Raw genomic sequence first — 22,796 nt, 5'->3', positions numbered from 1 at the left:
GTTCAATGTTGAGAATATGTATCACAACAAGTAATGTAGATACAATATGAACTTCACCTATGTGAATCTCGAGATGGTTCCGTCTCAAAGTGAAAATTGGAGTTTATCTCACGATAAATTCATAAAATAGGAAAAACACATGGCCATTAATAGTGATAGACGAGAAATGTAGGCGAAGAACCGTTAAACGGTGTGTTTATGATTATACCGATCCAATCATAAGGAATAACATGTTCAAAGATTTAATACCTAAAATTCTGATTAGATTTTGTATTGTCTTTTGTTAGTATATTGTATATTTGTACTCTTGGTATAGAGTAGTTTCCTATTTGTATTGTAGAATAGTTTTGTACATACATGCCACATCACTACCGTGTAGATTGATATATATACCACTTGTAACATACTGAATGTATGTGAGAATATTATGCGTTCATATTATTTTGCGTTCATCTTCTTTTGCTATTGTATTTGTTCTCTCTTCTCCATCATGGATTCATGGATGTTGCTCAAGATGATACACTCTTGCCACTGCTTCGTAGCTTCAGGCGTCACCATTAACATTTTTTACTAAGGATAAGTTCAAATTGTAAGATATTTAACTATATTGGCAGTCTTTATTATTTTTCTAGAACCGATCTTGTTATTATTAAAATAAGTGTGGATTGTTATAATTAATGAACATATTAATGATCATTAGTGTGTCCTAATAATAACAAGAAAACTTGAAAAATGAGTAAATGAGCATTTAATGTATGAGAAATAATCGCACATTGAAATTTTAACTCACTTTAATGTTCCTTATATAGAGTTGAATTTATTAACTATTAAGGAAGTAAAGAGGAGAAAGTTCCACATGGGTCACATTCACACTCCCCTATGCTAGGGTCGCCATGGATTTTGACTCCGATAGGGGCGTGGGTGTAGAGGTATTGTAGCTGGCACTTGAGCATTTAGACACGTCACATCAGAGCAATTAAGATGACAAGCCGCCACACGTGGCAGTGGTCGTTGTTTGAGTGAAGTGTTGCAATATTTTGTGTGAAGTGTTGCAATATTTTGTGTGAAGTGTTGTAACATTTGGTAAATAGGTGTGTTTCATTATGGGTCATAATTTTGTTAAACAACACCTTTTAACCTATAAATAAGGCATTTTAGATTCAAAAAAATATTACATAAATAACACTCTTTTTCGGTATAAATTTTAAATTTTCATCTTTTCTACTTTTGAATTTTCATTTATCTTTGAGAAACTCGAATACATGCTGAATTTTATGGAATATTCTCTCGTGTAGACTCTCTAAGGCATATACAAAATACTTTAAGTACTATTAAAAAAGGGATTACATACAAGATTATAGTCTCGGATCCATTTAGCTTAAAAATCTTTATTTAACATTGTGAATTTTTTATCTTCGCGAGTCAGAGCAACGTGAGTCAGAGCAACATGAGATGGCGTTAAAAGCCCAATTAGAGGAGCAACAACGGCAAATAGAGGCAATGACGAAGAGGCAAGCGGAGATGGAGGGGCAACAAAGCCTAATAGAGAGAATGGCCAAGAGGCAAGCGGAGATGGAGGAGCAAATGCGGCTATTTATGCAATTCCAGGGAAGCGGTAATCAAATGTTTGGTGGAAACGTTGGAGTTGGTGGTGCCTCAACAAATCAACAAGATAATGATGAAGATTTAAACCTTGATGATTTTCCCGATCCAGGAGATACTTAATTTATTATGTAATATTAATTATATTTTACTTTTAGTTTTAATTTTAATTTTAATTTTAATGTATGAAACATATTAAATTTTAATTGATGTATGATGAATTTTAATTTATATTTTGTTTATTACTTATATTTTAAATTTTATTATATTATTCAATAAATATATTTTATTAATATTAATATTCAAATTATTTATTAATTATATTTTATATTTTATTATATTAATTATAATTCATTATTAATAATAAAAACCTTTTTTAATAATAATAATTAAAATTTTTTTATTAAAAAGAATTATGCTTTGTGGCTTGATAAACATGTCACTATATTTGTGACATGCTTACCACGTCGCTAGATGCATATTAAAAAAAAAAAAAGGTTTGTTTTGTAGTGGCATGTTTCCCACGTCACTAATCAGTGTCATGAAAAACACGCCACAAACTTTCTCCGTTTCTTGTGCCATCCCTGCAAACCTTCAGCATGTCTGCTGTGCCAGAAGTATGAGTTGGATTGTGTGTAGGATATAGCGACGTGAATTACATGTCACTGAATAGTGACGTGAATGCCATGACACTACAAGTTTACCACCTCTCCCCCTGCGACGTTTTCTTTCACGTCGCAAATTATGTGTGGTGACGTGATGTTCCTTTTTGTGGCGTGGGAATCACGTCGCTGGAGAGAACATTTTTTGTAGTGAGTGAAACATATAAGAAAGGGAGTGCATCCCAATTCAATGCAAATGTCAATTTTTTTTAGGGTTATGGCTGAATTTTATGAGCATGGCAGGATGGTGAGAGGAGCAAATAGTTCATTTATTGTGCTTGTTCCTAAGAAGAGGAATCCTCTGAAAATTTCAGATTACATGCCGATTGCGTAATAGGATGTATCTACAAGGTGATTGCCAAAGTCCTTGCAAATAGATTAAAGAAAGTGATCGGATCAGTAATCTTTGATTCCCAATCTGCCTTTTTATCAAACATGCAGATTCTCGACGGTATCCTAATTGCGAACGAGATTGTGGACGAGGCTAGAAGGAAGAAAAAGGAAGTGCTTATGTTTAAAGTCAATTTCGAGAAGGCATATGATTCGGAGGACTGGAGTTTTCTGGACTATGTGATGTCAAAGATGGGTTTTTATGAATAATGGAGGCAGTGGATTGCAGAATGTTTAAAATCCACGAGGGTTTCCATTCTAGTTAATGGCAGTCCGACAAACGAATTTAGGATGGAGAGAGAACTTCGGCAAGGCGATCCTCTATCACCATTCCTATTCCTCATAGCTGTTGAAGGATTTAGTAGGCTGATGAAACAGGCGGTAGACAGCGGAAAATTCATAGGGTACAAATTCGAGAAAGGAGCTGATTGTTTCACTCATCTTCAATATGCTGATGATATCTTAATTATTGGGGAAAAAGATGTTCAAACATCCAGATTATTAAGGCGAATTTATTGCTGTTTGAAGTTATGTCAGGACTTAAGGTTAATTTCAACAAGATAAATTGGTAGGGTTAAACATCCATGATAAATGGCTTGAAGAGGCGTCAAAGTTACTGAAGTGTCAAAAAGGCTCTATTCCATTCAAATATCTTGGCCTTCCTATTGGTGACAACCCGAACAGAATTAATACTTGGCAGCCTGTTATAGAGGCTGTGAGGTATAGACTTTTGAGATGGAAAAATCGTTATATCTCTTTCGGTGGTCGTGTAGTTCTCATCAAATCAGTCCTCCATGCGCTTCCGGTCTACTTTCTCTCATTCTTCAAGGCTCCGACATGTATCATTTCTAAATTAGAATCTATTTTTAAACAGTTTTTGTGGGGCGGGAGAGAGTGATAGAAAAATCAATTGGATAAAGTGGGAGAAAATATGCATTCCTTTCGAGGAAGGGGGTTGGGTATTATAAACTTTAATATGTTTAATGTGGCTCTATTAGGAAAGTGGAAATGGAAAATCAAATCGGAAAGACACGGATTGTGGTTAAATGCGTTGAAGAAAAGATATGGGGAGGAAGAGGTCATGAGGAGCATAGTTAGTAGTAAATATTCAAATTGGTGGAAAAGGTTGTGCAATGTAGATATAGGAGATTGGGAGAGCTCAAAGTATTATTATGTTAAAGGAGTGTATAAAGGTTTAGCATATTTTGAGCTTGATCACTATGTTGATGCTTGGCCTAAGATTTGGCACAAAGCGATTCCTTCGAAAATATCCTGCTTTGGATGGAGATTATTTCAGAATAGTCTAGCTAATAAGAATAACCTTTATAGAAGGAATGTCAATGGCAAAGGATCTATTAGGTGTATCGGGGGTTGTGACACTGTTGAATCTATACCTCACTTGTTTTTCGAGTGTCTGTATTTTTCAGGTATATGGAAATTCGTTTGCAAGTGGCTTCGCATATCCACTGCCTTACACGGAGATAGTATAGCCCATCTTGCTCAATTTGAAGGTCTAATTGGAGGTGATAAGGAAATATCGTCGAAAGTCCGAGTGATTTGGCTAGCTTGCTGCTGGAGCATTTGGAAAGCTAGGAATGCCAAAATCTTCAACAACAAAGAAGTGGAAACGAAAAAGATAATTGAAGACTCTATCGAGTATTCTTGGAGGTGGTTGTCATCAGTTAACGCGGATGTGCAATACAACTATGCTCAATGGAGGACAAATCCTAGGCCTTGTCTCGACCTGGAATCTTAAGGTCGGGATTGGTTTGGCTTTGTTTAGGAGTTATCGATGTCTCAGAATAGAGATCTGTCATCGATGTTGGTGATCTTTGGCGCATCAGTGTTTCGTGAGTTCAGTTTTAATGTGGTTCATTTCTTTCTGGCTGAGTGGATCCTTTGCTTGCTCCTACTAGCTTTGGCATATGTCAATTTCGTTGCAGTTTTGTGCTGCTATCGATTAGCTGGGATACTGTGTTTAGCTTTGGATTTTTTTGCATTGCAGTGTGCTACTGTTAATAATCTTTTTTTTTCCAGAATTGGATCAAGGATACTTTAGTTTGCTTTTGTTTATTATATCTGGTTTTTGGTTTACGAGTAGGGTAGTTTGCTGCTTATGTTCTATGTTTAGGTGTTAACATCCATTGTTTAAGGGGTATTTTCTATTGTCTGATTGGCCTTTGGTTCTTGTATCTTTGTATGGCATGTCTTATGCTTTGTTTGATTCTGTTAATTAATTCCTTTTGTCGTTTAAAAAAAAAAAAAGTTAATCATCACCTTAAAAAATTATATTTAATAGAAACATTATACGAGTAGTAAAAAATTAATAATTTTATAAACCTCAAAGATATATCTTAAGAAAATTCAAAAATAAAAATTTATATTGAAAATTAGTTTTTAAATTAAAAAAATTAAATATACAATATTTAAAATATTTCTATAATAAATTTATGAACATGAACTTTAAAACACACATTAGCATTTTCTATTTTCTTTTATAAAATAATAAAGAGAAGAAAAGCTAACAAGGAAAAGAGAATATTTGTCTCAATGGGTTGTTCAATGGCCAATTGCAAATTTGGAACAAGAGATGGTCTTATCGATGGTCCTGGAAAAAGGCACTCCTAGCTAATTCATCATAAGTATCTATCTCAAAATTTTGCAATTTTTGCCCATCACTATCAAAAGGTTCTTTTTAATTATTCAATACTCCAAGAATATGGGGATTTTAATAAAATATTTTGAGCTTTTAGAATAACGTAAATTTATTCAGTTACACTATTTTCACACAAATTTATACCAAAATCTAATAAATTACATCATTAATACGATTAAAATATATACTCCCTTTCTTATAGTAAGATGTGACAATATGTTAATCATCCACCAAACATATTTTTCATATTCAAAGATGATGATAGATCAAATTACACCGGTCAATTACATCAATAACTACAACTCTTTTTTTTACTTTTAATTATAAAATAATCACCAAATAACTCACATGATTATTATTAAAAATAGTGTCTTCCTATTTTTATAATAAATAAATTTCATTTAACAAATTATAATGCCTTCCTCTCATTAAATAAAATTGCTTCTTCCAATTCTTTTAATGATTTCATTAAAGATATAATGATTCTTAGTAAAAAGAATAATTTTTTTTTTAATTTTAAACAAAATTACTTTCTTTTTTTAAATTAAATTTTATTCTATTTTTATAAAGTAAATATTAAAATTAATATATTTTTAAATAGAGTATAAAATATTACTCAAAATGTGTTTAAAATAAATAAATAATGACTATATAATAATTTGAATGATAGAAAACTTATTAATTGTATTGTTTACTTTATGTAAAATTTTCGATTAACAGTAATTATATGCACTCATTGTTTATTATTTAATTTTATTTTAGATAGATTTTTAATATGATTTTGAACTTTATTAAAAAATTATCAATTTTATAGTGTACTTTAAATAAATAGAATATAAATTTATTAAATAAAAAGTATGGTGAAATTTTTGTAATGTTAAGAGGATGCAATTTTTTTAATTATAAATCACATTAGTTATTCATTATTTATTTTTTTTCTTTTTTTAGATAATTTTTAAATAAGATTTTGTACTTTATTTAAAAAATTATCAATTTTATAGTGTACTTTAAATAAATAGAATATAATTTTATTAATTAATAAAAGATGGTAAAATTTGAAATGTTGAGAGGATGCAATTTTTTATATTTAAAATCACATTAGTTATTAAGAAATATTAATAAGAATCATGTTAGTATGTGAATTGTTAGCAAAAATAAAAAAATATATTTTAATTTAATAACATAAAATTATTTATTACCAAAAATATGAAAAAAACTATTTTTAATAATAATCATGTGAGTCACTTAGTCTCATTTAATAACTATTTGATTAAAATAAAATCAAAGATGAGAGCAACTAGTGTAATTTATCAGTATAATTTACTCACTCATCTCCAAACATACACATCATTTGCTAACTATTATTTAAGTTATGTTTCAAAATGACAAAAGTGAAATAGTGTTAATTGGTAATAAATGCTTCATAAATAGTCTCACATAGAAAGTGGAGTAAACTTTAAAAGCATTTATAAAGTCCTTGGATCAATGTACTTTCCAAATGAGCTAAAGAGGATAAAGTGTCACATAGACATATGTGGTGGTCCCAAGCGTTATGTCACTCGTCTCTACCAAAAACACCCTCGTCGGGACCGGGTCCGAGGGCATGGGCTCGCCGGGACCGGGTCCGAGGGCGTGGGCGTAGAGGCGCTAGTGGCGGCTTGTAGATGGCACTTGCCTTCGGCCGGAATACTGCGAATTTGTTTTTATTATCGCTCCAGATTTTGATTATTGCCTAAAGTTTGATTTTTGAATTTGAATTCGAAATACATAACACTTCATAAAGTGGTGCATTGTATTTTATAAACCATTGCAAATATACATTTAAATAGTGTTGTTTCATCAAGAGTTGCAACTTATGAAACAAACACTTGCATGACCTATAAATACATGCTTTCACCAGTCTTGTGCAGACTCGAGTAAGGCTGAATTATCCTGGGTATTCAGGCCGTTCCAACTCTAAGACAATCGAGAGTGTGCTTGAATACTTTTAAGGAAAGTGACTCCATTCGCGATTCAGCCTGGATCCATTCGATTTTACCGAAATATCTAACTATATATATATATATATATATATATATATATATATATATATATATATATATATGGGGACGACTCAAGTGAGAACACTTGGTTATTATGAGAAATGAGAACAATAAATCACGACCATTAAATTTTGATTTTGTTGATTTTAATGGACTAGATTGGTTTCTCTTTCTATGTTGATTTAAAATAAATACTAAGGATCATAGAAAGAGAAACCAATCCAGTCCATTAAAATAAGCAAAATCAAAATTTAATGGTCGTGATTCATTGTTCTCATTTCTCATTGTAGCAACCTGCCCTAAAAATTAACTTAGAGAGTCGCCACCTATTCTGAAGGGCGAATAGGAAACCCTACGCAGTATAGAGATCAGGGTAAGATACTATATTCAGGTCGAGGGAAGGTGTTAGGCACCCTCAACCCTTTCCTAAAGGATAACATTCAAAGATAAAGGTTTATGGCTAAGGAATTGAATAGGGAAAATTGAGATTTTAGGGAGGGGGACTCGCCTTGTTGCCAAGTGCCTACGTATCTCCTTATGGAGAATCAGAGTCAACGTAGTTCGGGCACAGGATTGTACGCCTTAGGATTTGAATTGAATGTATTTGAATTTGTTTTGAAGTTGTTTTGAAATTGTTTTTGAAATGCGAATGTTCAAAGGTATTTTGAGTTACCTTATCGTAGTTATGAACATCGCAGTGTTGAAACACCGTAGTATTGTGGTTTAGTGTATTTTGAGATTTGGGCGTACAATCCTGATTTGGCACAATTAACCGCAATGATCAATAGGTTTGATCACCATAGTTAAAAGATTGGGGTTTTGCACCATTACCAATTCAAATCGATTGATTCGATTATCACTAATAATGAATTAACGTATTTTATTATTCTTATGAATTTGTATTTTTATATTGTTACCTCTCATAACCGATTAATACGATTACGAATAATAACAAATTGATAAGGTATGCTAATCATCATAACCAATAAGATGGTTAAAACCATTTAGCAAAATAATGTTTATTTTAATTTATATTTAATTAATTAAATAGTTGATTGATTATTACTCACCGCGATTAATCGATTTAATCGAAGCGAATAAAATTCTAATACTGGTTGGCTAAAAAAACTAAGTTGGCTAGAAAATCTTAATCCTAATATTGGGTCAATGGGATCGGGCAAACGGTAGAGGCCTATTGAACCCAAACCAAACAAATTATGGCACTAATTAATAAAAACCGCAAAATAATAAACGGTTTACTTACAGTAAATGTGGGGCGATGCACTCCATTTTTCTAGGCCAGATTTGTTCCCTTTATATATAATACTAAACCATCGTAATAATATAAACAATATAAATTGTGATGACTCTTCAAACTAATGGGTTCCAATAGAAACCGGACACATGGCACCCATTTTATTAAAATTAATAAAATTAAAACAAAACCAAATAATATACAACAAACTAAAAGAATAGAAGACATTCCTCTTCCTTCTTCTCACCGATCCCCTTTCCTCCAATTCTTATAGTCTTCTCCCAAACTTCCTGTTCACGCCACAACAACAATAATACACATAAAACCAAGTCAGTCAACGTACCGGAAAGGAGAAGCAAGGAATCCAGTGCGATGGCGTTCGCCGGCAAGATGCGTGGAGGGTCGGCCGCGGTGGCAAGGGGACGTCGGAGCGGCTGTTGGCGGTTGAGGGTGTTCTCGGATCGGCGTGTGGATCGCGAGCGGAGGATGTAGCGCGATGGCAATGCTTGGTCGCGGCCGTCGCTTCACGTGTGTGGGGGCTAAGACCGTAAGGGGTTCCACGCGAAAGCTACTGTAGCAGATCGAAGTGTTTTGCGAGCTGCACAGATCTATTCTTCCACTTTGGTTTCCTGCAAAAAAAAACTTTATACAAACTTGTGGTAATTGTACCGATATTAGCAATGATGAGAGTTTGTGTTTGTGAGATTATTATTGTGTGAGTTGGTTCTTTTTTTTGGTTATCTGTACAGTGCTGGTTTTTTTTGGTTTATGGTGTGAGAAATTATGCAGCTTATTTAGTGAGGATTGTGGCAAACACGGTGAAAAGTTAGGGGTGAAGATTAGGATAGTAACTTGGCCATGGCTAACATGATGATTAGATGGTTAATGTATGGTTTTGAAAGAGTTGTTTAGATGAAAAAAATAAAATAAAATTATGTGTAAAGCTGGGTGGAAAGTGTTGATAATAAGAATTATGTACAAAAAGTTAGTAAGAAATAAACGTGAAGGTTCGTGAAAGTGGGAGGAGAGTATAAGGGTGGCCTCCCCTAATTGTTAGAAAACTTATCTATTTATAATGCTATACTTAGGGTTTTCTACTCTCAATGGGCCTATTGCCCAACTAATTAATTTAATAAAAAAACCCAATGAGACTAATATTAAGGTTAATAATAATAATTCTAATTACACTAATAATCCTAATATTGAATAATAATGTTAGTAAATAAAGCTGCAATAGATAATAACAGCTAATAAAAGACAAAATGTTAGTAAAAAGCAATTATATCAAAAAATGATAACACCCTTGTAGTAATTGGGCTCAACTGTTTGGGTCCTAAAATACCTGTTAATTGCACCCCATTTTAACTCAACCTGATTTATAAGAGAGCGAGTTTGACAATAGAAATGTCAAACCCTATGGCTCTTAATTTTGACTCTTGATGTGTTAAGAGACTTAGATCTGATCGGACAAATTTTGGGGTATGACAGCTGCCCCTGTTCAATCTTCTTAAACTTGAAGAGTCAGATAGGCACGTCTGCCTATCATGATCTGAAGGTGGAAGATGATTGAACACTGAGAATGCCCTAAAATTTGCACTTGTTGGAAAGGATGTTCTGCGGGAGATGGGCTTAAAGATGTTATCCAGGGTAAATACCATTTTCAGAATGCGAAGCAAATGCTTTTCGGGAGGAACCGGGTGCTTTGATTGTAGCATAGCCTAAAAAGGCAACCTGAATATTATGCAATGGCATGATGCATGCGATGTGTGATGCAGTGAGCTTCTCAAAATAAATGAGAGCGATGTATGTATATGCATTATGTATGAATGAAGTATGTTAGTTGAATGATGCATGACTATTAACTATGTTAGTTGAAGTATGTTAGTAATTCTGAAAAGAAAGATAGCACCTTTGATTGTTTGTTGGTGATGTTTTGGAGAAGATCACTGCCGAGGGACTAACGTGATAAACCCAGTTGAGGAATCATTTGAAAAACCTTGTATGCCTGGCAAAGCTCCTAGAAAGGATGGAATACGTTTTGAAGCAGACTTCCTGGAAGGGTTCCTGAAAAGGAATAGCGAGGACCTTCTGTTGGTTGTGTAATTGGCTTGCTATGGCCAGCAAGCCTCCGTAGTTTGTGGATCCCTCACTTACCATAGTGCTGGTAAGCTATTCGCATTTTGTGAACCTCTAACTTACCACAGTGCTGGTAAGCTACGTTGCAGTTTGTATCTCTCACTTGCCATAGTTCTGACAAGCTACGCGCAGTTTGTATCTCTCACTTACCATAGTGCTGGTAAGCTACTCGCAGTTCATATCTCTCACTTACCATAGTGCTGGTAAGCTACTCGCAGTTTATATCTCTCACTTACCATAGTGCTGGTAAGCTACTCGCAGTCTGTATCTCTCACTTACCATAGTTCTGGCAAGCTACTCGCAGTTTATATCTCTCACTTACTATAGTGCTGGTAAGCTACTCGCAGTTTGTATCTCTCACTTACCATAGTGCTGGTAAGCTACTCGTGGTTTATATCTCAATAGGATTACTTGCTATAGTTCTAGCAAGTTCACCTGTACCAACAGGGTTATCTGCAAGTGTTGTTGCAGAATTCACCTGTGTGGAATTTTAGTTCCTGTAAATGCGTATGCATTATGTTTATATGTCGCGCATATGCCCCTGTTGTTTGTATAATGCGTATTGTCGCACGCTCGCGAAAATGATGAACAGAGTCGCCACCAATATATTTATCCCAAAGAGGGAAAGGAATATCAGAAAACCTAGAATGAATAAGAACGAGGTCTTTCGACCAGAGATAGGGTACGGGAGTCGGTTACGCGAGGGGAAGGTACTAGCACCCCTCACGCCCATCGTACTCGATGGTATCCACCTATGTTTGTTCTATTCTAAGGGTGTGTAAATCTAAAGCTTAATTCTAAGGGAATACATGCAAATGAAAGAAGAAGAAACACGGGGAAAATAAGGTTTATAAATAGTTGTGCTCGTTCAAGCCCCGCGACTTGATGCCTACGTATCCCTTTCGGGAATCAGAGCGCCGTAGTTCGGCTCTTTAGTTTTTGTTTGTTTTTGTGTTTTTTAGTGGACGAAGTTACATTCGCACTCCGCTGCTCGACCTCTGGAGTCTTAAGCTGGGAATGGAGCGGAAATAACGTGTCCGATTAAAGAATGCCTCGGAGGCGAGATGAAGAAGAGATTTTGAACGTTTCGAGTGGAACCCTAAAGCAAGGGAGACTCGAGTTGCTCTTTGGTTTGTGTTTTTTAGAAGTTGGGAACTTACGCCTGAATGGAACCCTAAAGCAAGGGAGATCCAAGCACTCGAACGTTCCCTAAAGCAAGGGACGTTCAAGCTTCCATTCCCTTTTTAATGATTTTCACTTTTTTATTAATGTTTTATTAGTATTTTCTTGGTGTTTTTTATGGGATTTAATTTGGATATTGTTAGGTGTTTTAAAGTTGAAAAGGAAAAGAAACTAGCCTAAGTATGAAGGGAATTTCTACCTAATGTTATCATGGTTTCTACCTAAGGTTAGGAGTAAGAGAAACATGAAAATAAAGTCATAATTAGAAGTCAACAAATAGGATACATGAAAATAGTACAAGTCAAAAATGTAGTACAAAATGAACCAAAAATACTACTATTTTTTATTGATTTTTATGAGAGGAATTGGGTTACAAATCAAGTAAAAGACTAAAACGAATAGCCTAAAACTACTATTTTTTATGAACATTTTTATACGTCAAAAATTGTGTTAAAGTCTCAAAGAAACATAGGAGAAAAATCTAAGTAAAAACCTAAATTCTACTAATTTTTAATGAGCCAGGGGGTGTAAACTAGATTGATGGTGGTGATTAGCAAAGGCACAGGGACCCAGGGTCTTGGCCCAAAGGGAGTTTTTGTTGCTTGTTTGTAGTCTGTTTTGCCAAAAATGGCTGTAACGGGCCTAAGGGGAGTATGAATAGCAATGTTCATGACCTAGTTGATTTTCGTTACGATCCAACATCAAGTTTTTTCAGACTTAATTATTAAAATAAAAACAATTAAAACAATAAAACAAGATAATTGAAAGGGGAAATTAGGGTTGAATTGTGACCTTCGAGCCCTTCTGCAAAGCCGATACTCCTTCCTTCCTTCTCTGATCGCGGCGGCGCGGTGGTTCCGGTGAGATCCTTCTTTCGTCGTCTTGACCAACAGAAGTGGAACCGCGTCCTCTCTTTGCCCTTACGTCTCCCTGCCTTGGATCTTCGGCGAAACTTCAACAATTACCACCGTGAACTGATGACTAGTCGACACCTCTTTGAGTCGAATGATGATTGGGAATAATGTTAGAAATACTTGTGACGATTGAATTCAACAACAACGGCGACGGCGCCTCTCAAATTCTGATGTGCAGAGATAAGTGAAGAGCGAGAGATTCGGAAACAAGGCTTTAGCTATGAACACATGAAAAGAACGCCACCGAGATGGGACGTTGGTTCAGGTAACTTCAAATCCTTGCTTGTATCTTCTTCTTGATTCTTCTTCGGTTTCTCCTCTTTCTGAATTCTCGGGTTCAAATGGATTGAGTTGTTGCGTCGAGCAGTATTGTTGATTGATTGCAGATGAATTGTAGAGAAGTTGATTGAAGATAGTTTTTTGAAGAATTCATGATGATGTGATGAAGAACGATGAAGATTGATTGGTGGATTTGGTTATGGCTGAGAATTTTCGGATTCAGAAGTTTGTTACAGGTTTTCTTTAGTGATTGAAGGTGGTGGAGATGAATGAGAATGGTGGAGAAGGTTGAATGAATCAGAGAAAAATGGTTGAGAAGGTGAAGAAGAATGGAAGATTCAAGGTGAGAAAAGTGAAGATGGAGAAAATGGTGGAGGAGGAATGGAAGATTCAAGGTGAGAAAAGTGAAGATGAAGAAAATGGTGGAGGAGGAATGGAAGATTCAAGGTGAGAAAAGTGAAGATGAAGAAAATGGTGGAGGAGCTTCTGAGTTCTGGTGGTTCTGATTATATAGGTGAGTCTCTCCCTCCAAACCCTTTCTGTTATCTCTGGTATCTTCTGTTATGAATCTGTTAGTAATTGTGGTAGTTAGGAATCAGTTAGGATTCTGTTATGTGTTAGTTGGTTATGCTGTTAGGTTAGTTATGACAGTTAGGGGTTAGTTAGGAGAAGTAACTGAAATTGGTTAAAGAGGTTTGTTAGGGTTGGTTATAGACGGTTAAAATGTGGAGTGGTTTTCTGTTTGTGAGTTGGGTTTGAAATAGGTTTGGGACTGGCTCCTTTTCTTGAGATGCTGCAGGGCCTTACTTCTGAACTAACAAAGATCCTCTTTTTTTTTGTTAATGATGCAGGTTGAATGTAGATTTTGAATGATGTATTTCATTGGCAGATATAGAGCAGCACGGGTATTAAGATCTGAATTTAGATTGTACTGGATGATTGGTGGCTGATAATAGTAGAGCTTGTTTTTAAACTGAACCGTAAATGAATGTGCAGGGCCAAATTGCAGGCTGCCTGGTGTGTTGGGATAACTTGAAGATGAATGAAAGGCTTTAAATTCAATCATGATGTGATACGCACATTCATTGCAACGAATGCCAACTTCCAACTCGCTTTAGACTTGGATGGTGCATTAGATTCAAGACAATACGAAGGCCATGATGAAGATGCTTGGAGTTTTATAGATTAGCAAAGCTACTGATTTTTTGTATAGTGTTTCTTGATGGAAATATGTATAATCTTTGTAGTAGACTTGAATGATCTTTTTGTATAGACTTTGGTAGTGGCATTGAAAGGAATTGGAACTGATTGTGATAAATATGTATTGAATCATTGCTTTGTTTTCTTTGTTTTCTATATGAAAATAGTTGTAGAAACTGTGATAAAAGATGGATGTTGTCATGTGACGATTATGTATTGCATATTTGTTGGCCTCCTTTCTTTACATGATGAAATGAAGTTTCCCTCCATTTGTACTTTATGAATAAAATTGAGGCTTGTATGAATGGTAATGCTGGCCTTCCTGAGCTTGTAATAAACCTTAAGAGAAACTTTGAAAGAGCTTTGCAAATGGAATTCATCTTAAATATTGAATATAGTTGAAGCTTGAACTTTGAATAATTATTTTCAAGTTATTGTTTGGATCCAAATGACACACACATTCAAGTTAATCCAGTACTTCAAACGGTGATAAAAACTTACTTGAATCAAGCCAGAAGATATGATAAGGATCAAATGAAATAAGCCTTAAATGATGATGGAAACCTTAATCCATAAGAGCCAAGGCGCTTCCAAAATTGTGTTCTCTTTACACGCGATCCATGAAACTTTCTGAGTCTCATTTCAAAGCACATAGAAGAACTAGATGAATGAGTCTCTGTCAGATGTATACACCCCCAAAAATCACAGTGAAACCTTAATAATTTAAGATCTTTGATTCCAATGCCCATGGTTATTTAATGATGCGTGATTTTATTGGTGACCTAAGATGTACATGAATGAGATATGTAAGCCAATTAAGAATAATTAGATGGGCAAATTTTGGGGTGCAACAGCTGCCCCTATTTAATCGTCTTAAACTTGAAGGAGAGATTGGCACTAGCCTTTCGAGCGTTCAAGGTAGAAGAAGATTAAATATCAAGAGAACCTGAAAATTTGCCTGATGAGAGATAGAACCCACTGGGGAAGAAATGGTGTCAAATCCACTGAGGAAGATTGTATCAGCTCTGGGTTAAACAAATTAACTCTGGGTTAGGGACAAAATAAACATCGACTCTGGGTCGAGGAGGAAAAGTAGATCAACTCTGGGTCGAAGAATAGAGGGAAGTCAACTCGGGGTTGAATAAGGGGTAAACATCAACTCTAGGTTGAGAACGGAAAGGGAAATCAGTATTAGTAGGATGAGATATAAGTGTTAGCTCTGGGTTAAAATAGGAAGCAAGGAAATCAACTCTGGGTTGAACAAGAGATTAGATAATGATTATGGGTTGAAAGAGGAAAGGTGAACAATTAGGAATAACCGTCAACTCTGGGTTGAGTGGGAAAGACAAAAGATGACCGTCAACTCTGGGTTGAGTGAGAAAGAGAAAGGACAACCGTCAACTCTGGGTTGAGTGGGAAAGACAAAAGATAACCGTCAACTCTGGGTTTAGTGGGAAAAGGAAGAGAAGTCAATTCTGGATTGAACAAAGGATGACCGTCAACTCTGGGTTGAGCGGGAAAGACAAAAGATGACCGTCAACTCTGGGTTGAGTGGGAAAAAAGATCAACAAGGAATAACCGTCAACTCTGGGTTGAGTGTGAAAAGAGGAAAGATAACCGTCAACTCTGGGTTGAGTGGGAAAGACAAGAGAAATATCCGTCAACTCTGGGTGAGAGGGAAAAGAAATTAACAAGGATTAACCGTCAACTCTGGGTTGAGTGGGAAGGACAAAAGATAACCGTCAACTCTGGGTTGAGTGGGAAAAGAAAGAGAAGTCAATTCTGAATTGAACAAAAGATGACCGTCAACTCTGGGTTGAACACAAAAATATCAACTCTGGGTTGAAGAAAGATGAACATGATTGACTTGAGGAGATGACACCACAATGGTAACTCTGAGTGCCCCAGTGGAATATCAATTGATTGCTTGTAGAGAACCCATCTGATGAGTAACTTGGCTTATGCTTCACATGCAAATGTTTGATTTATTTGTGCACTTCTGGAAATGCAATGCAAGGGATTCTATATGCAGTGTACTGATGCATTGTTCAGGGTTTCTGCTTTGATGTGGAATAGATTAGGTGGAATTTTGAAACTTTGCTTGATTCAAGATGGGGTGGATGGTCCTGCTTTGTTGATGATCGGATCATGATACTGAAAATGCAATGATATGCATGATGATTGTATGATTATAAGTGCAATGATTGTCTCCAAGATACCAGGAGTGGATGGAGTATGCCCTTGTGGAAGGTTGTTGCTTGAAGGACAACACTTGTGAAGGTGAGGTGTTTAGTTTGACTCCTCGACACTTGTCTTGATATCTGACACTTGCTTGGGGATGGAAGAAAGAATTGTCACTAGCTTGCCCCAGCTTGTATGACCTTTTGAGATAGAATTTTGACATGCTTGAATCATGGAGATTTTGCAATGGTCTGCCCCCGTATAGATCAAGGGATGAATGCCCCAGATTGAAAGGAATTGTTCCACCAGATGGATGTTTCAGATATTTGCTTAGTGGATGACCAACCTTTGCCTTTGTAAGATTACTCGATGGAATTTCAATGTTGAACTTTCCTTGGTATCAAGTACTTAATTTCATATTAGAGACAATTCTGTTTTGAAAAAGAAAATGAGAATGCAATGCACATGTTAATCTCAAAGGAAAAAGTTTTTTTATTTGTCAAAATGTTGTACTGATACTAACACAAGTGACAAGCAACATTAGGAGTCAGTTTTGACATGATTTTACAGTTTGTATGCTTTCGGAATGAACCCTGCTTCAATTAGGACTTTTAAGGGTTGTAACGTGGTCGGGTTCACGGTTTAAGAAACAAAGGATAAAGGCTCAAATTCTACTTAACCCACCCCTTCTTCGTGATGTCCTTCAGTCCTATGTTCAGCTTAGTTTGACACGAGTGTTCGTCTTTCAGGAAGGGTTGTGATGGATGAGGATCCTTTATAGCTTTGATGGAGGTGGCAGCCACCCTTTCGTGCTTTCATTGATGATTATAACAACTTGTCCCTTGGAGGATTTTTGTTCTTGTTCTTTTCTTTTGCTTTGTTTTTTTTTTTCCTAACTTTTGCCTGGACAACAAGTTTCTTTTGATTTTGGCGTTCGTTGTCCAGCGGGATATGCCCTAATTTTTGCCTAAGTCATTTGCTTCAAAGCTTTTCTTTTTTTTTTTTGACTTAGCGGGCTATTGTTTCCTTTTTTTTTTTTTTACCTCGTTCGGGAACAAGTTGTATGACTTTGGTGATTGACTTGATGAAAAGGTTGTGACTGCCTTCTTCTCAGTGAATGGGAGACATCCATTGTGGATTGTGCTCTTCTTTTTTTGTCGTGAGATCTGAAATATGATTGATCCTCTGATGGAATACCTGAAAGTTGAGCGCTCGGTCGCACTAACTGAAGTCTACCCTGCCCCTGGTTAAGATTGAGGGTTTTGTATTTTTTAAAAAAACTACTACTCCTTAGGCTCAAAGGGGTTAACGAAGGTTTCACTCCCTTATAACTCCGGTGTTTAGGAATTGAAACAATGCCTGTACATCGTCAGCAGGATCTTTGTTCCAAAAGCATACAGTTAGTAGTTCATGTGTTTTTGATTTTCATCATTCTCCTTTTTTAGTTGCTTAAGACAAATGAGTTGAATATCAATGAACATAATGACAAAGATGAAATGATTTGAGAAAAACATGTATATTGCATTATTTTTATTTATTCAAACAGAATGAGTTTCTTACAATGACAAGTACTTGATAACAACAAAAGTAATACAATTGAAAATACTTTGAAGTAATCTAGACAATGGCAAGCTTGGCCTTATTATGATGTAAATGAAATGTTCTCTGACAAACACAAAGTCTTCAGGCTCTAGTGGTGGAAGGTGCCCTCTTTAGGGGGCATGGAGTTTTCTGATGGTAGCCTGATCTTGTTTGTAATTCTCCATGATTCTTCTTCTGTGAGCTCTTGTCAGATATCGATATGGAGGAATCGTCTTGTCTAATATGATGGAGAGGAAGAGTGGTAAGAGTCTTGGTAACCATGGATGCACATGCATGAATGCAAAAATGTTAATGAAGATGCAAATGTAGCATAAATCAGGATCAAGGATCAAGGCCTCTTGGATAACATCTTCTCATGGTCAATAAGATATGGTCGAATCCTCCAGATTCAGAGGTTCGACGTTGCTTTCTGGATAAATAGCTTGTGCATAAGTCAAAGATGGTCGAACCCTCCAGATTCAGAGGTTCGACGTTGATTCTGATAGATAACCCTTGCATAAGTCAAATAAGGTCGAACCTTCCAGATTCAGAGGTTCGACGTTGATTCCGAGAGATAACTGATGTAGAACTTCTGTATAAGTCAAATGTCCCAGGATCAAAGGTTCGACGTCTTTTATTAAATAGCAGAAATCCGGGTATGATGGAGGTCAAGTTTCCTGTCCCACCCCAATCTCACGGGTATGTAGTCTAGACACGGACAAGTGGTCCCTAATGGTCACTAGGGTCTATAGTTCCCATGGGGTACAAAGTGTTTGAGGCAGCAAGGGTGCCAGACACAGTGTTCCATGAAAGAACCTCGCCCAGTTGTGGTACCCCATGTTGAACTCGATCGTAGCAAGGGCCACGGGAGTCAACATGAGCATCCACGCTAATCCTATGTGTCACTGGCCTGGGTAGTGGGCCTTTTACCTCACAAAAACCCCCCACCTGCAAAACAGAATAGAAGACCCCAAGGAACACAGAATATAATCCATATGCATGATGTGCAAACAGAAATAAACATGATATGCAAGCAGAAAATAAACATGCAAACATATATACAAGATATAGACATAAAGCAAATAAACACCCAGTAAATAAACAAACAAACGCAGGCTAGGATCGACTCACTAAGGATGGACCAGCAACAGGTCTAGCAACATCCCCAGCAGAGTCGCCAGCTGTCGCACGCTCGCGAAAATGATGAACAGAGTCGCCACCAATATATTTATCCCAAAGAGGGAAAGGAATATCAGAAAACCTAGAATGAATAAGAACGAGGTCTTTCGACCAGAGATAGGGTACGGGAGTCGGTTACGCGAGGGGAAGGTACTAGCACCCCTCACGCCCATCGTACTCGATGGTATCCACCTATGTTTGTTCTATTCTAAGGGTGTGTAAATCTAAAGCTTAATTCTAAGGGAATACATGCAAATGAAAGAAGAAGAAACACGGGGAAAATAAGGTTTATAAATAGTTGTGCTCGTTCAAGCCCCGCGACTTGATGCCTACGTATCCCTTTCGGGAATCAGAGCGCCGTAGTTCGGCTCTTTAGTTTTTGTTTGTTTTTGTGTTTTTTAGTGGACGAAGTTACATTCGCACTCCGCTGCTCGACCTCTGGAGTCTTAAGCTGGGAATGGAGCGGAAATAACGTGTCCGATTAAAGAATGCCTCGGAGGCGAGATGAAGAAGAGATTTTGAACGTTTCGAGTGGAACCCTAAAGCAAGGGAGACTCGAGTTGCTCTTTGGTTTGTGTTTTTTAGAAGTTGGGAACTTACGCCTGAATGGAACCCTAAAGCAAGGGAGATCCAAGCACTCGAACGTTCCCTAAAGCAAGGGACGTTCAAGCTTCCATTCCCTTTTTAATGATTTTCACTTTTTTATTAATGTTTTATTAGTATTTTCTTGGTGTTTTTTATGGGATTTAATTTGGATATTGTTAGGTGTTTTAAAGTTGAAAAGGAAAAGAAACTAGCCTAAGTATGAAGGGAATTTCTACCTAATGTTATCATGGTTTCTACCTAAGGTTAGGAGTAAGAGAAACATGAAAATAAAGTCATAATTAGAAGTCAACAAATAGGATACATGAAAATAGTACAAGTCAAAAATGTAGTACAAAATGAACCAAAAATACTACTATTTTTTATTGATTTTTATGAGAGGAATTGGGTTACAAATCAAGTAAAAGACTAAAACGAATAGCCTAAAACTACTATTTTTTATGAACATTTTTATACGTCAAAAATTGTGTTAAAGTCTCAAAGAAACATAGGAGAAAAATCTAAGTAAAAACCTAAATTCTACTAATTTTTAATGAGCCAGGGGGTGTAAACTAGATTGATGGTGGTGATTAGCAAAGGCACAGGGACCCAGGGTCTTGGCCCAAAGGGAGTTTTTGTTGCTTGTTTGCAGTCTGTTTTGCCAAAAATGGCTGTAACGGGCCTAAGGGGAGTATGAATAGCAATGTTCATGACCTAGTTGATTTTCGTTACGATCCAACATCAAGTTTTTTCAGACTTAATTATTAAAATAAAAACAATTAAAACAATAAAACAAGATAATTGAAAGGGGAAATTAGGGTTGAATTGTGACCTTCGAGCCCTTCTGCAAAGCCGATACTCCTTCCTTCCTTCTCTGATCGCGGCGGCGCGGTGGTTCCGGTGAGATCCTTCTTTCGTCGTCTTGACCAACAGAAGTGGAACCGCGTCCTCTCTTTGCCCTTACGTCTCCCTGCCTTGGATCTCCGGCGAAACTTCAACAATTACCACCGTGAACTGATGACTAGTCGGCACCTCTTTGAGTCGAATGATGATTGGGAATAATGTTAGAAATACTTGTGACGATTGAATTCAACAACAACGGCGACGACGCCTCTCAAATTCTGATGTGCAGAGATAAGTGAAGAGCGAGAGATTCGGAAACAAGGCTTTAGCTATGAACACATGAAAAGAACGCCACCGAGATGGGACGTTGGTTCAGGTAACTTCAAATCCTTGCTTGTATCTTCTTCTTGATTCTTCTTCGGTTTCTCCTCTTTCTGAATTCTCGGGTTCAAATGGATTGAGTTGTTGCGTCGAGCAGTATTGTTGATTGATTGCAGATGAATTGTAGAGAAGTTGATTGAAGATAGCTTTTTGAAGAATTCATGATGATGTGATGAAGAACGATGAAGATTGATTGGTGGATTTGGTTATGGCTGAGAATTTTCGGATTCAGAAGTTTGTTACAGGTTTTCTTTAGTGATTGAAGGTGGTGGAGATGAATGAGAATGGTGGAGAAGGTTGAATGAATCAGAGAAAAATGGTTGAGAAGGTGAAGAAGAATGGAAGATTCAAGGTGAGAAAAGTGAAGATGGAGAAAATGGTGGAGGAGGAATGGAAGATTCAAGGTGAGAAAAGTGAAGATGAAGAAAATGGTGGAGGAGGAATGGAAGATTCAAGGTGAGAAAAGTGAAGATGAAGAAAATGGTGGAGGAGCTTCTGAGTTCTGGTGGTTCTGATTATATAGGTGAGTCTCTCCCTCCAAACCCTTTCTGTTATCTCTGGTATCTTCTGTTATGAATCTGTTAGTAATTGTGGTAGTTAGGAATCAGTTAGGATTCTGTTATGTGTTAGTTGGTTATGCTGTTAGGTTAGTTATGACAGTTAGGGGTTAGTTAGGAGAAGTAACTGAAATTGGTTAAAGAGGTTTGTTAGGGTTGGTTATAGACGGTTAAAATGTGGAGTGGTTTTCTGTTTGTGAGTTGGGTTTGAAATAGGTTTGGGACTGGCTCCTTTTCTTGAGATGCTGCAGGGCCTTACTTCTGAACTAACAAAGATCCTCTTTTTTTTTGTTAATGATGCAGGTTGAATGTAGATTTTGAATGATGTATTTCATTGGCAGATATAGAGCAGCACGGGTATTAAGATCTGAATTTAGATTGTACTGGATGATTGGTGGCTGATAATAGTAGAGCTTGTTTTTAAACTGAACCGTAAATGAATGTGCAGGGTCAAATTGCAGGCTGCCTGGTGTGTTGGGATAACTTGAAGATGAATGAAAGGCTTTAAATTCAATCATGATGTGATACGCACATTCATTGCAACGAATGCCAACTTCCTACTCGCTTTAGACTTGGATGGTGCATTAGATTCAAGACAATACGAAGGCCATGATGAAGATGCTTGGAGTTTTATAGATTAGCAAAGCTACTGATTTTTTGTATAGTGTTTCTTGATGGAAATATGTATAATCTTTGTAGTAGACTTGAATGATCTTTTTGTATAGACTTTGGTAGTGGCATTGAAAGGAATTGGAACTGATTGTGATAAATATGTATTGAATCATTGCTTTGTTTTCTTTGTTTTCTATATGAAAATAGTTGTAGAAACTGTGATAAAAGATGGATGTTGTCATGTGACGATTATGTATTGCATATTTGTTGGCCTCCTTTCTTTACATGATGAAATGAAGTTTCCCTCCATTTGTACTTTATGAATAAAATTGAGGCTTGTATGAATGGTAATGCTGGCCTTCCTGAGCTTGTAATAAACCTTAAGAGAAACTTTGAAAGAGCTTTGCAAATGGAATTCATCTTAAATATTGAATATAGTTGAAGCTTGAACTTTGAATAATTATTTTCAAGTTATTGTTTGGATCCAAATGACACACACATTCAAGTTAATCCAGTACTTCAAACGGTGATAAAAACTTACTTGAATCAAGCCAGAAGATAT

General features: G+C 36.3%; 1 protein-coding gene across 1 annotated transcript; it reads left to right on the top strand.

The window, feature by feature from the left end:
- The first annotated feature begins 2,699 nt into the window (after positions 1 to 2,699).
- LOC131598090 (uncharacterized) lies at positions 2,700 to 4,410 on the top strand. Its single transcript, XM_058870724.1, has 4 exons — positions 2,700 to 2,850; positions 3,227 to 3,374; positions 3,653 to 3,747; positions 3,794 to 4,410. The coding sequence occupies exons 1-4, from the start codon at positions 2,700 to 2,702 to the stop codon at positions 4,408 to 4,410; spliced, it is 1,011 nt and encodes a 336-aa protein (XP_058726707.1).
- Positions 4,411 to 22,796: the final 18,386 nt, after the last annotated feature.

This window comes from Vicia villosa, linkage group LG4 (genome assembly GCF_029867415.1).
Source record: "Vicia villosa cultivar HV-30 ecotype Madison, WI linkage group LG4, Vvil1.0, whole genome shotgun sequence".
Taxonomy (NCBI): Eukaryota; Viridiplantae; Streptophyta; class Magnoliopsida; order Fabales; family Fabaceae; genus Vicia; species Vicia villosa.
The sequence above is the reverse complement of the archived record's forward strand: the minus strand, read 5'-3'. Positions and strand labels throughout refer to the sequence as shown.

Bases quoted from the DNA above. Each gene is read 5' to 3' on its own strand.
- LOC131598090 (XM_058870724.1), top strand. From the start codon at position 2,700: ATGCAGATTCTCGACGGTATCCTAATTGCGAACGAGATTGTGGACGAG. The intron at 2,851-3,226 runs GTTTTTATGAAT...ATAAATTGGTAG, and splicing joins CTATGTGATGTCAAAGATGG to GGTTAAACATCCATGATAAA. The intron at 3,748-3,793 runs GTTAGTAGTAAA...TGTGCAATGTAG, and splicing joins AAGAGGTCATGAGGAGCATA to ATATAGGAGATTGGGAGAGC.